This window comes from Dendrobium catenatum, unplaced genomic scaffold, assembly GCF_001605985.2.
Source record: "Dendrobium catenatum unplaced genomic scaffold, ASM160598v2 original_scaffold_76759, whole genome shotgun sequence".
NCBI classification, from domain to species: domain Eukaryota; kingdom Viridiplantae; phylum Streptophyta; class Magnoliopsida; order Asparagales; family Orchidaceae; genus Dendrobium; species Dendrobium catenatum.
The window spans coordinates 626,459-639,043 of NW_021395205.1; the positions used below are offsets into that span (position 1 = coordinate 626,459).

Here is a 12,585-nt window from a genome sequence, read left to right on the forward strand (position 1 = left end):
TTTCACATCTCTGGCAGCCTTTTGCTTAGCTGTCTATGAGAAAAGCATATATTATTTTCTTATTATTTATTATTTTTCATATTTTGATTAAGAAATGTGTAAACACTAAGTCAACAAGCTTACAACCTCTCACGACAAATTTATAAATAATATTCATATTTTATTTCATTAAAAGTTTATGCTGTTTTTATGGAACAATATTGGTTTTTATCCAACGGTCTAAACACCGAATCAATAACAGCATTTAACAGAAGAAGATACTGAACAGATCTTAATAATACTAAATTAAAGAACCCTTTTCAACAAAAGAAGAAGAAGAAAAAAAAAGAATTAATCGCTCTATTGACAACAAAAATCAAAACTAAAGAAGAAGAGGAAGAAGAAGAAGATAAAATTTACTGTAAATTATAAGATAACAAATCAATTATACAAGAAAGAAAGCACAAATCTTCAATCTATAACAGTTGAATTCTCATTACTTCTCCTTCTCACCATTGAATTTATGGACAAATAGAAAATAAAATGGGGCATAAAGCTTATTAATTGTAATGGAAATTGGGGAAAAAGCATTAGCTTCATTCCATCTTCCTTTCTCAATAATTTTTTTTTCTTTATTTCTTTTCACTTTATCTGTCTCTATCTCCTGATTCTCCCCTCCCATTCAGAAAACCGGTAACGAATTACAACAAAAAAAGCATAACAAATTAAAACATAATTAGACAACACAAAGTTTGAAACACAGTACGCCCAAATTCATCGATTTAGAATCCATCCATATTTTCTCCCTCTTCTGTAACCCAATCTATCGCAAGAGGCAAGATTGCCTAACCTGAGAGGTTATTGAAGGCATCGCACCTCCGGCGAACCTCACCGTTCCTTCCAGTTTTGACACCATAGATGCTGAGCTTCTGCATCGAATGAACGAAGTCCTCAAAGAACGCGGACTGGTTTTCAGCATATAGTTTCACCAAAGGCGCCGTCCGCGGATCCGCCGCGATCTTCTGATCGGTGGCGAGCAGCCCCAATCCCTTCAGCAGATTCTGGTAATACAGGTTATCAAACTTACCCGGCGTCATGATGTCGTTGAATGTCGCGATGGTGGGATCCTTGAGGTAATTAGCACATGCCTTCTGCAAAGCTTGTGCGAATCGAGGATTCATGGTCGGATCATAAGCAAATGGGCCACCATTATTGAAATGGAATATCCGGTCGGCATATTCACTACAATGTGAGAATCCCACCGTGTGCGCGCCGGAGAGAGCGACGAAATCGCGGACGGTGAAACCCTTGGCTGCGAATAGATCAATGATTTTATCAATAGATGCGTTCGCGCGAGCGAGATTGGACTCAACGTACGCGGCGCTGGAAGTGAAGGAGTCCTTGCGGCCCAGACGGATGGGATAAAACGGGCCGCCAAGCATGGATACGAGATCTCGGGTAGCAATCGCGAGGATATCGGCGCATGAGACGATGCCAGGGCATTGGAGCTCGAGGGATGCTTTGGCGCGGACGATGGCGTCGAATGCGTCGCCGGGAAGAGAGTGGTTGATGTCGGCGTCGCGCTCAGCTACGTTGAAGTTGTTGGTGGAGATGAGGACGGAGGCATCGCAGCCGGAGACGAAACAGTCATGGAAGAAGAGGCGGAGCACACCAGCTCCGGTGGTGGGGCTGTTGATCTGTTTGGTAGTGATGATGTCGGAGATGATCTGGTGGACGCGGGGGCAGGACGCGTTGTAGTAATCGAGCGAGAGTTTGGCGGAGGCGGAGGAGGCGGCGGATAGAAGGAGAAGAAAGAGGAAGAACAACATTGCTCCGGGGGCGGCGGCAGCGGAAGCGGCGGCCGAGGCGATCTGGTTAGAAGGGCGGAGGAAGGACCTTGGAGGGGAGGGCGATAACTTTTGTGGGTAAGGAAGGGAGGAGAGAGAGAGAGAGAGAGAGGCGGGGAGGTGATTTAGGGATTTGTTTTAGTGTATATAATAATATATATAGATGGATTCAATTTTATTTCTTTGTTGTTTATTTTTGGGCATTGTGATGTTAAGGAGAGTGAGGATTATGAGGAGGCGAATTATTGCGTCCGGTCATCGAATGTCTGGACATCCAATCCGGTGACACCACATCACTCAAATACACTGGGTCCCGGTGCATTTTGGTGACGTGGCGACATCGGATTGGTGTCAGAACGAATCTGGACACCGGACGCAATAATTTGCCTTATGAGGAAGGGGATGATTTCCCAAACAATTATATTTGCTATTTTATAATTATTTGGTATTTATTTGCATAATGTTAATTAAAAATAGTTTATTTTAATTTTAATGAAAAATGTGACAACTAGACAAATGTATATTATCTATTCATTTTTGTGTAAATTTTAATTACAAGAAAAAATTGATTTGTTGATAAATGTAAAATTGTGTGCTTAATAATAGTTAGTATTTTTGTATTTATTGATTGAATTGAGGTGGGAGGGAGAGATTTTATAATCAAGTTTGGATAAGCTTAAGTTTTATGATTTGTTTGAGATAGCTTTCTTACTGCTTATTAAAGTATCTTTTTAATATAAAATTTATTAAAAAGTTGTTTTAAGAAACAGTAAAATTTTGATTAAATGAATTTGAGTTTATCTTTAAATAAGATAAGAAAGTTAAAATAGGGGTTCAATTGTAATTCGTGACTTCTTTTAAGTCATTTAGAGATTATTATAACTTTTATTTATTAAAAAAATATTTTATATATTTTTCTCTGATTTTTTTTTTTTTACATTTTTTTGTTAGTATCATTGAATCCAAATTTATTCGTTTGCAATATTTTGATCCTACCCAAAAGGATAGATGGGGAAAATGAGGAGAAAAGGCTCATAAATTTATATTTCTCTTTATGAACATTAAGGATTCGTTGAGTTTTTATTGCTTTATAAAGTTGTTTTTCAATACAAAAATCTTTTGAAAGCAGAAATTAATGTGTGGCTTGAAGCTGTTCCAAATGAAGTTTGATGAGTTTTTTTTTAAGGAGTGCTTATACGGAGTAACCGCTTAGCTTGAGGCATCGGTTTTGTAGGAGAGTCACTATTTTTGAGTGGGAAAAAGTGAGCGTCGCCTCCTAATGAGGCAACTTATTCTTTGATAGAGGCGAGTTCTTATGAGTTGAATGCCTTCATTGGTTGAGTTCTTCTAATACGAGTGCCTCCAAAAATTATTAAATCCTCCGATTATTTATTTATTTGACGAAATTATTACGCGCGGTCACTGGGACCAATGATGACGCACCACGTCATCAATTTATTGTGTATCGTTATTGTATACAGCTATGTATCGGGTGATATGGCACGTCCTAATTGATCTCCGAATAATTTGGTGACGGCACGTAATAATTTCTAGGAGATTTGAGACATGAGAAGCCAGCTTAGCTTGTGTTGTATCACGTGTTCACGGGGAAGTGTCTCCATCAAGCTATAACCAGAAGGGCTTGCCAACCAATTTTGCTATTGTCTCATTATTTTTAATAGGAGGGTGGGTTCATGCCTTCATGGGATCAGATCTCTCAATTTTACTTGTAAGATTTTTGTTGAACGTCGGCAAGGAGAAAAGCTTGTTATCATTTTTCAATCTTAAATTTTTGGTGGGGCAAAAATTATTTAGGGGCTGTTTGATTTGAAGTAAAATACATGTAAATTATTTCAAATATAGGTGTTTTGATAATATTGATGTTTAATTTGAAGTAAAATAATTGTAGTGTAATTGAAATACATCTTATGATACAAATTTTACGTATTTGGAATTCATCTGATTTGAGGGATTCCTAAATACACCATAGATTTATCTCTATTGACGCTGATGCTAGGGCTATCAAAATCGGGTCACGGGTCGAGTTGGGGTTGAACTCGGAACTGACCCGGCACTACTTGACCTGACCATAACTTGGCCTGTTTTTTTGCCAACTGGTCAGTTTTTCAGACCTAAATTTGACCTATAAGTCAATATCGACCCATCGTTCACGCGCTTATTCAGCCAAATCCTGCCGGGGAAGGCTCTGTTCGTGCCCTTATTCAGACAGCGACAGCATCGCTACTTATGAGCTTGTCATCGTCGTGGTCTCGAATTCTGAGGACGAACCCAAATGCAGGCCGGTAGCGACAGCTCGGGCGCTAGTGGCTGCTTCGTTACTTCTGATCTTTTCATCATCATGGTCTCGGATTCTCGGGATGGAGCCAAATGCAGGCCGACAGTGGGCTCGACGTGGCAACTCGAGCGCCAGCTGTAGCGGTAAGCTGACAACGACATCGGTATACAGACGCGACAGACGATGATGGACACAACATGAACGTGACGGACGCGACCCAGGTCAGACAAAGAAGACAGACGGTTCCTAGGGCTACCGGGGTCTTTTCGAGTTTCCAGGTCAACCCAAGCTTGACCCGATTTTACAAACGGGTAGAAATTTCTAACCCGAACCCGACCCGGTTCGGATTCTGGTTCACCTGAATCCGAAATTTTTGTGTCAGATTCGGGCCGAATTTTCAAATCGTGTCAAATATGGACACCCCTTGCCGATGCTGCCCGCCACCACCCATTGACAACCATCGTCTACTGTCGGCAATAGCCTCTTAGTTATAAATTTCTACTTATCTTGACGAGTGATGATGGCTTTCAGTTAGCCATATTGTGTTTTTGGTCCTATCGGAACCCTCGATCGCGCTTACGGCTCTGTAAATTGTGTGTTGGAGTGTTGGTTAACAAGTATGCAACCCAATGAGTAAAATTAATTCAGGACGTGGATGATGTATATAGTTTTGATGCATTGCTTTAATAAGAAAATCTTATTGAAATTTTAATTTATTTAGTACTAACACTACAAAATTTTGAGCCTATATGTGAACTAAAATTATCACTGGTATAATCTGTTGGTGATAATGTTAGGATCTTGGAGGATGTTCTTGAGAGAGAGAGAGGGAGGGAGAGAGATAGGCACAAAATTGGAGGAAATACAAATAAGCTTTTCAGATTTTTCCCCAACTCTTACATCAACCCAAGGCCTCTATTTATAGAGCTTCACCAAGGTGTGATAACATGCATGAGCAACCTAGCCTAAAACTAAAACAACTCATAACAATCTCCACCTTGATTTAGTTTTACAAAAATCAAAGAACCACTCGTCACAAGAACTCGAACTTGTTGCAATCCAACCGATCGCCCTGGACACACGTGCACGCTCATACCTGCGACTTCACACGATCCACCCGTCCAATCCCAAGTTCGCGAACATCTTGCCTCCACGAGGTTCTTGATGCTTCAACATGCTCCTATAATTCTCCACCTTGAACGAATCCAAGATCAAGAGTCTCTCTCTCCGCCTCTGCAGCTGCCTTCCGGACTCCTCCTGAATCTAAGACTCCACCTCAAAGAAGATCTGATCTCTTCATTAAAGATCTGAACTGATTTTCAATACAAGAACAAATCTTGCTTCCAAGCTAGTCAAGACCGATCGAAACTTGATTCAATATCAAGCAAAAAATTCGGCCTCAACGGCTTCCATGCATCCGCTCTTGTTCCAAATCCGATTCTTTCTCACGTACAAAGGCGCATGAATTTCCCGCATGCGAACCTTACCTTCGTCTGCTCCGATCAAGCCTTCAAGAACACTGGCTCGCCATCGGCCAACGTGCCTCCGCCGGAAGCATTGCAGCATGCCAGTGTGCCTCGTGCACACTGCGCCTACTGCGCACGCACCACATGTGCCTACCCGCAGCGCCCACCTGCGCTGCCCCACGCACACCGCTACACACCGAGTGGCTTATCGTCTCGTGGCCGAACCAGCCCAACCGGCTCCACTTGCCAAAATGTCCGTTGTTCCTCCCTATCAAGAATCCCACTACAGTACCTTGCGGAGCTTCCTGCTGACGTAGCTTTACAATCAACCGAAGCTACCTCTTCCGCGTGCTTGCCTCCGCCCAGTAAGCCAACCCGACGCCCTTCGCCTCCTTCTTGAGCCCACAAGTCCGTTCGCGAGGCTCCAACCACATGACAGTCCGGACCCTGTCTCCGCGCCCGATTCCGCTCCTCACGCACACCGCCGTACACCGCGTGGCTGCTTCGCCTGCTCACCTGCGAGCAAGGCCCGACGCCAATCGAGCGCCCAAGTTCGGCTCTCCCGTTCATCTGCCTTCTGCTAATCCTGCGACCGAACTCGCGTACTCAAAGCCAAATGCTCCACCTCAAGAACGCATCCCTCCATCTCCCTAGCTCTGATACCATTTGTTAGGATCTTGGAGGATGTTCTTGAGAGAGGGAGAGGGAGGGAGAGAGATAGGCACAAAATTGGAGGAAATACAAATAAGCTTTTCAGATTTTTCCCCAACTCTTACATCAACCCAAGGCCTCTATTTATAGAGCTTCACCAAGGTGTGATAACATGCATGAGCAACCTAGCCTAAAACTAAAACAACTCATAACAGATAACTTACTCATTGTTGCATGAGAGAACAACAACAACAACAACATCAAGCCTTTATCCCACTACGTGGGGTCGGCTACATGAATCCTTTTTCTCCATTGTGTCCTATTAAAAGTCAAATTCTCGTTTAAATCTAATAAAGAAAGGTCATTCCTAATATTTTCTAACCAAGTCTTTTTAGGTCTACCACTACCTTTCTTAACATAAGTCAAATCTAATACCTCTACTCTCCTAACCGGGTCATCGCAAGGCCGCCGTTTTATGTGACCAAACCATCTAAGGCAACTTTCTCTAATCTTATCTTCTACTGGAGCTACTCCAACCTTTTCACGTATATGCTCATTTCGTATTCTATCTCTAAGGGTAAAGCCACTCATCCGCCTAAGCATCCTCATCTCTGCCACACTTAACTTAGTATTATGCTTCTCTTTTAAAGGCCAACATTCGGCACCATAAAGCATTGCAGGCCTCACTACCATCTTATAGAATTTTCCCTTAAGTTTGAGGGGTACATTTCTATCACATAACAAGCCCGATGCATTCCTCCACTTCAATCATCCAACTTGAATTCATATATTGATGATTGATTTATCGACCGATTTTATTTTATTTTTTTTTTTTTCAATCTTGAACATACAATTAGAATGAATAAAGTTTTGTTTGTGATAGCTTTTTATCATTATTTTTTCACTAATTTTTAAAAAAAAAATTGTACTAAAAAGCTGCTTTAAAACGTAATAAGAAAACTGTCACAAACAAAACTTAAACAAAGCTTAATGATGGTAAACATTATTAATAATTGTAATGTTGAATAAGAGTAGTAATTGTGGCTAATAAAGGGCAATGATTGTCTTACTTGATAATAGTTGTGACACAAGTTCATATGATGCTACTATAGTGGGCAAGGTTGTGGCATATTTGACATCGTATGTGGCACAAATACGTATGTAGTTGCGATGGTAGGAATTGGTCTTGATATATCAAATGTTAGTTTTAGTGCAAGTTACAATTATATTTTTCTAGGATAGTTATCTTCTATTAAGAAGAAATTGGAGCATTTGAGTATGCTTGTGCTCTCTCCTTTTTCGTGTATAAATATATTTTTTCGATATAAATTAGGCTTTATTTCAGAAGAAAATTGGAACCTCTTAGCATGTTCTCTTCAATGTTGCTTTCGTTGACTTGCAACAGCAACACTGTTGCATTAAACCATTATTTATCATCATCAAGATCACCATAGTCATAAATTTCCTTATGCGGCGATTAGGTTCCGCCTCCCAAACTCCATACTAGTTCAAGTTAGCCTACATTTTGGCTCCAATATGTTCACATATTCCTCTTCAATCCGGCCAACACCCAACCAAAACATCTCAATGATTTTCAACATGTTTAGTATTAACATAATCATGAAATTAATTCCCCAACCTACCATACACTCATATTTCCAATCTAAGTCCAACGTCGACAATACCAAGTATATCATTGCCATTATTTTCAGTCCCTCATGATATAATGAGGAACATATGTAATTAGTTGATGAGAAATCTGCACAACAACAACAACAATAAACATTTATCCCACTATGCAGAGTCGGCTACATCAATTATTATTCTCCATTGTGTCCTAATAAGACTCGGTCTCATCTAAATCTAATAAAAAAATCATTTTTTATATTTTCTAATAAATATTTTTAGCACTTCTACTACTTTTCTAAATATATTATGATGATAACCTTTTATTTTAATGTCATTTGAGTACAAATATTCTTGCTTTATTTAATTTTAGGAGGATTTACATATATACCGCTTTATATTATATTATTTGCATTCTAATACTTAAAATTTTAATATTTTATATTTATCACTCATAAACAACTTTAATATCAAATATATAACAATGTTAGTACTATATAAAAATATATAAAGCAATCGGTCTTTGAAATTTCTATTATCTTCCAGCAATCACGGCGATAATCAAATAATTCCAAAGCCCAATACAACCTTAGGGCAAATTATTGGGTCAGGTGACCGGAGCCAAAAGATAAGTTCGGACAACCAATAAAAATTTGCCGCGTCACCTTGTGCTTTAGTTGCGCTTTTTGACTTGCGCTTTAGTTGCGCTTTGGTTGCGCTTTAGTTGCGCTTTGGTTACGCTTTAGTAAAGTATGAATAATAACAAAAAATCATAATTTTGATGTATTTATAACCAAATATTTTCATATTATTATTTTTAGACATAATAATGTCAAAATATTTTAATGTAAAATACATTATAATAAAATTTAAAATTATTTAATTTATGTTAAAATTAATTTAATTTAAAATTTGATATAAAATATTAATCTGAAAAAATACGTCAGCTCTGACACTATTTTGTCTTATGGCATAATAATTCAAAGAAGCTGTTGTCGACGCTTCAAAGATTTGTCCATTATCGCAAAATAATTTAATTGAACTTTTGTTAGCTAATAATACTAACAAATTATTGGACAGTTTGACAAAACATTTAGGGGATATTTGCTTGCATGTGCTATAAGTATAAAATAATAATTTTATTTATTTTTAATATATATATATATTTTCAAGTATTTTGAAAGACAATTGTTATTTAATATTGAAAAACTTTTGAATTGGAAACTTTAGAAGGCAAATATTGTAATTAATATGAAAAGTTGCTTGATTTTTTAATGAAATTATTGCAAAAATAAAATTAAGAGTATAATTATAATTAAATAAATATGAGCTTCCGAGCATATTTAAACTGTATCGAATCATATTGACTCGGGATGTATTTGGGACAACTTTTTCTCAACTTTTTTTTTCCAGATAGCAACCATAATTTCGGTTTCGTTTGGGGCAGTTTTTTATTACTTTTTAAATGAGTTTTTTTGTATAATTTTTTTTTTATTTTATACTAAAAATCTGTTTTAAGTAGTAATAAAGACGCCCCAAACGAAGCCTTAGGCTTCATTTGGGATGGTTTTCTTCTTGCTTTCTAGTACAAAAATTTCTTAAATTTGAAAATTTTGTACTTGAAAGCTGTTTTAAAAAGTAGTATGAAAACTATTCCAAACGAAACCTTAGTTTGACTATTGTTTTCGCATTGTTTGTGAGAGATTTATGTGATATAAAGCTATTTTCTTATAACAAGAATAGCTAAGTTATTTTACCCACAATAATTTCACAATAAACTTTTTAAAATACTATAGCCATCCTAAACAGACCCTCAAGCTAATTCAGCTCAAAATATATTCTTATATCGAGCTAAATTTTAGTCGATCTAAACTACTATATTTCGAATTTGGGTCAAACCTAGCATTGTGAATAATTCATTGATCAAATACTAAAATAAATAGACATAATACTTACTAGATCAATGCCTCTCTCATGGTGATAAATCAAATGGTCATAATAGGACTTGCCTCAAATCGGACGGCCATAATTCAACTAAATTGGTCCAAACTTGATTTTAACCAATTCATTATTTTATGACCTAACTTTCATAGAGGATTATTGTCCATCCCTCTTGTGGAGATGAAAAAAAATTATAAAAAACTAAAGGAATTTTAACTCTTATACTTCTCAACAGATAGAATTTAGAGAATTTTGATCCTTATGCCTCCTATAAGATAAAATATAGAGAATTTTGACCTTTATGACTATCAAGAAACAAAGTGTGCATATAATACCAGAATATGCATTTAACACTAGATTTGAATTTCCTCCAACCACGCTAGATCTCCTCAAAATAATATATTTCAATCAAATAAATATATAATTTTATTTATTTTTAAAAGATTGTATTTAAAGTATTTTGAAAGGCAATTATTATTTAATATTGAAAAACTTTTGGATTTGAAACTTTTAGAAGACAAAGATTGTAATTTATATGAAAAGTTGCTTGATTTTTGAATGAAAGTATTACAAATAAAATTAAGAGTATAATTATAATTAGATAAATATGAGTTTTCGAGCATATTTAAACTGAATCGAAACATATTGACTCAGGGTATGTTTGAGATAGCTTCCTCACAGTTTTTTTTTTCAGGTAGCAAAAAAAAAAAAAAAAGGCTTCGTTTGAGACGGCTTTCTTCTTGCTTTCTAAAACAGTTTTCTAGTACAAAAATTCTTACAAAAATTCTTGAATTTTAATTTTTTGTACTAGAAAACAGTTTTAAAAAGCAGTACGAAAGCTTTCCCAAATGAAGCCTTAGTTTGGCTATTGTTTTCTCACTGTTTATTAGAGATTTATGAGGTAGAAAGCTGCTTTTTATAACAAGAATAGTTAAGTTATTTTACCCACAACAATTTCACAATAAACTTTTTAAAATGCTATAGCCATCCTAAAGAGACCCTCAAGCTAATTCAGCTCAAAATAAGAATATATTTCGAACTGAATTTGAGTCGATCTAAACTCCTGTATTATGAATTTGAGTCATACCTAACATGGTGAATAATTCATTAGTCAAATAATAAACTAAATATACATAATATAGACTAGATCTTAATTATGTTCATTGAAGGAAAGTTATAAATAAAAACACTGCATTCTCAATTTTGAAAGTTGTGATGTCTTCACATTCATTGAAGGTCATTCAATCTTAATGTGATGAACAATGCCTCTCTCATAGAAAGATATTTCAAAAGTCTAAAAAGTCTAAAGAAATATATAGAATCAGCGTAATATTTCGCCGAAAGAAAGGCAAGAGAGAGAAAAAGCCCTGGCTTTTCAACAGAGGCCATGGCCGCTATTAGATAGTACTAGTGGGCTCCTCGGCTGAAAGCATATCAGTGCTGCCTTCGTATGGTAAATCTAATGGTCATAATAGGACTTACATCAATTTGCACGGCTATGATTCAACTAAATTGGTCCAAACTTGACTTTAACCAATTCATTATTTTATAAGCTAACTTTCATAGAGGATTATTGTCATCCCTTTTGTGGAGATGGGTAAAAAAAATATCAAAAACTAAAGGAATTTGATTATCATTTTGTAAAAACCAGTATAAAAAAAAAAAAAAACATTATGATTGACATAGAAAGAATTTTTTACATAGAGATTAATAGACAAAAAGAGTTGTGACAATTTTATTTTGACCTTTAAGTTTGTCAGATGTTCATTATGGATTGAGATGTTGGTGAGAGGAAGATATTTAGATATTGTTTTGTAATATATATTTCAATATATATTTGCATTTGAAATATAATGGAAATTAAATATTTTGTAATTTGATTTTCTTAAGGATATTTAATTGTTTGAAAAATAAATTAATGAAATTTCATTTAATGGTGTTTGGTCTGCTGAAAAATAAAATATGTTATGTTTTGATTGTTTTCTACGACATGGAAGGATAATGACTAAAAACAACATAGACTGTTAGGGTCGTCAGATTGTTGTTGCTGATGAGGGTTTAGGGTTGTCGATTCCAAATTATTTTAGACCGCAATCTAATGAATTATTAATTCACATGATTCAGTTTAAATTAGAATTCTGCATACACTTTCCATAACAACTAAAATTCAAAACACTCAGATGACCAATACCATTTCATTTGATGATAGATCATTTTTTCAGTATTTGAATACTTTAATGATGTCAGAATTAGACGATCTCAACCTTTTTTGGATTTATTTCATTGAGACTCATGTTTTAAATATAATCACATATACTTTAAAAATCATTTGATTAACCAATTAATAAATCAAAATATTCAATTACGCTTTGTATGTTTGATTTAGAATCATTTGATCTCGAATTAGATCATTTTGTCATCGATTCTGTAGGAATTTTTATATCATAATATAAAATGCGGAAATAAAAAAACAGGATTATAATATTTCTTTAGGGCACAACCCTAACAGATTCATCATCTAAAATTTTTAATTTGAATATGAATTTATTAAAATTAAAATTAGAATACTAAGGATTTTAATTCTCAAAATTTTCATTCAACCATATATTAAATTTCATATCTCATTAAACACCCCATTTTCTTTTTTGAATGGAATGCCAACAATTAATTATACAGTAAGTCTAAATTCGGAACTTCTTTAAGGGGCTGTTTGGTATCGGATTTATCGTGGGATTTAAGTCGAATTTACGCTAAATCCAGCCAAACGGTTTTTGTGCGC

The 12,585-nt window shown here is 35.8% G+C and overlaps 1 protein-coding gene across 1 annotated transcript; it reads right to left on the reverse strand.

Moving 5' to 3' along the window:
- Positions 1-445: 445 nt before the first annotated feature.
- On the reverse strand, positions 446-1,922 carry LOC110095178 (peroxidase 31-like). The gene has a single exon (XM_020820613.2). It carries the CDS (start codon positions 1,806-1,808, stop codon positions 825-827), a length of 984 nt encoding a protein of 327 aa, XP_020676272.1. The 5' UTR covers positions 1,809-1,922; the 3' UTR covers positions 446-824.
- Between the last annotated feature and the right edge of the window lie 10,663 nt (positions 1,923-12,585).

What these genes read in the sequence shown, in the direction of transcription:
- LOC110095178 (XM_020820613.2), bottom strand. Translation starts at nt 1,808, where the DNA reads ATGTTGTTCTTCCTCTTTCTTCTCCTTCTATCCGCCGCCTCCTCCGCC.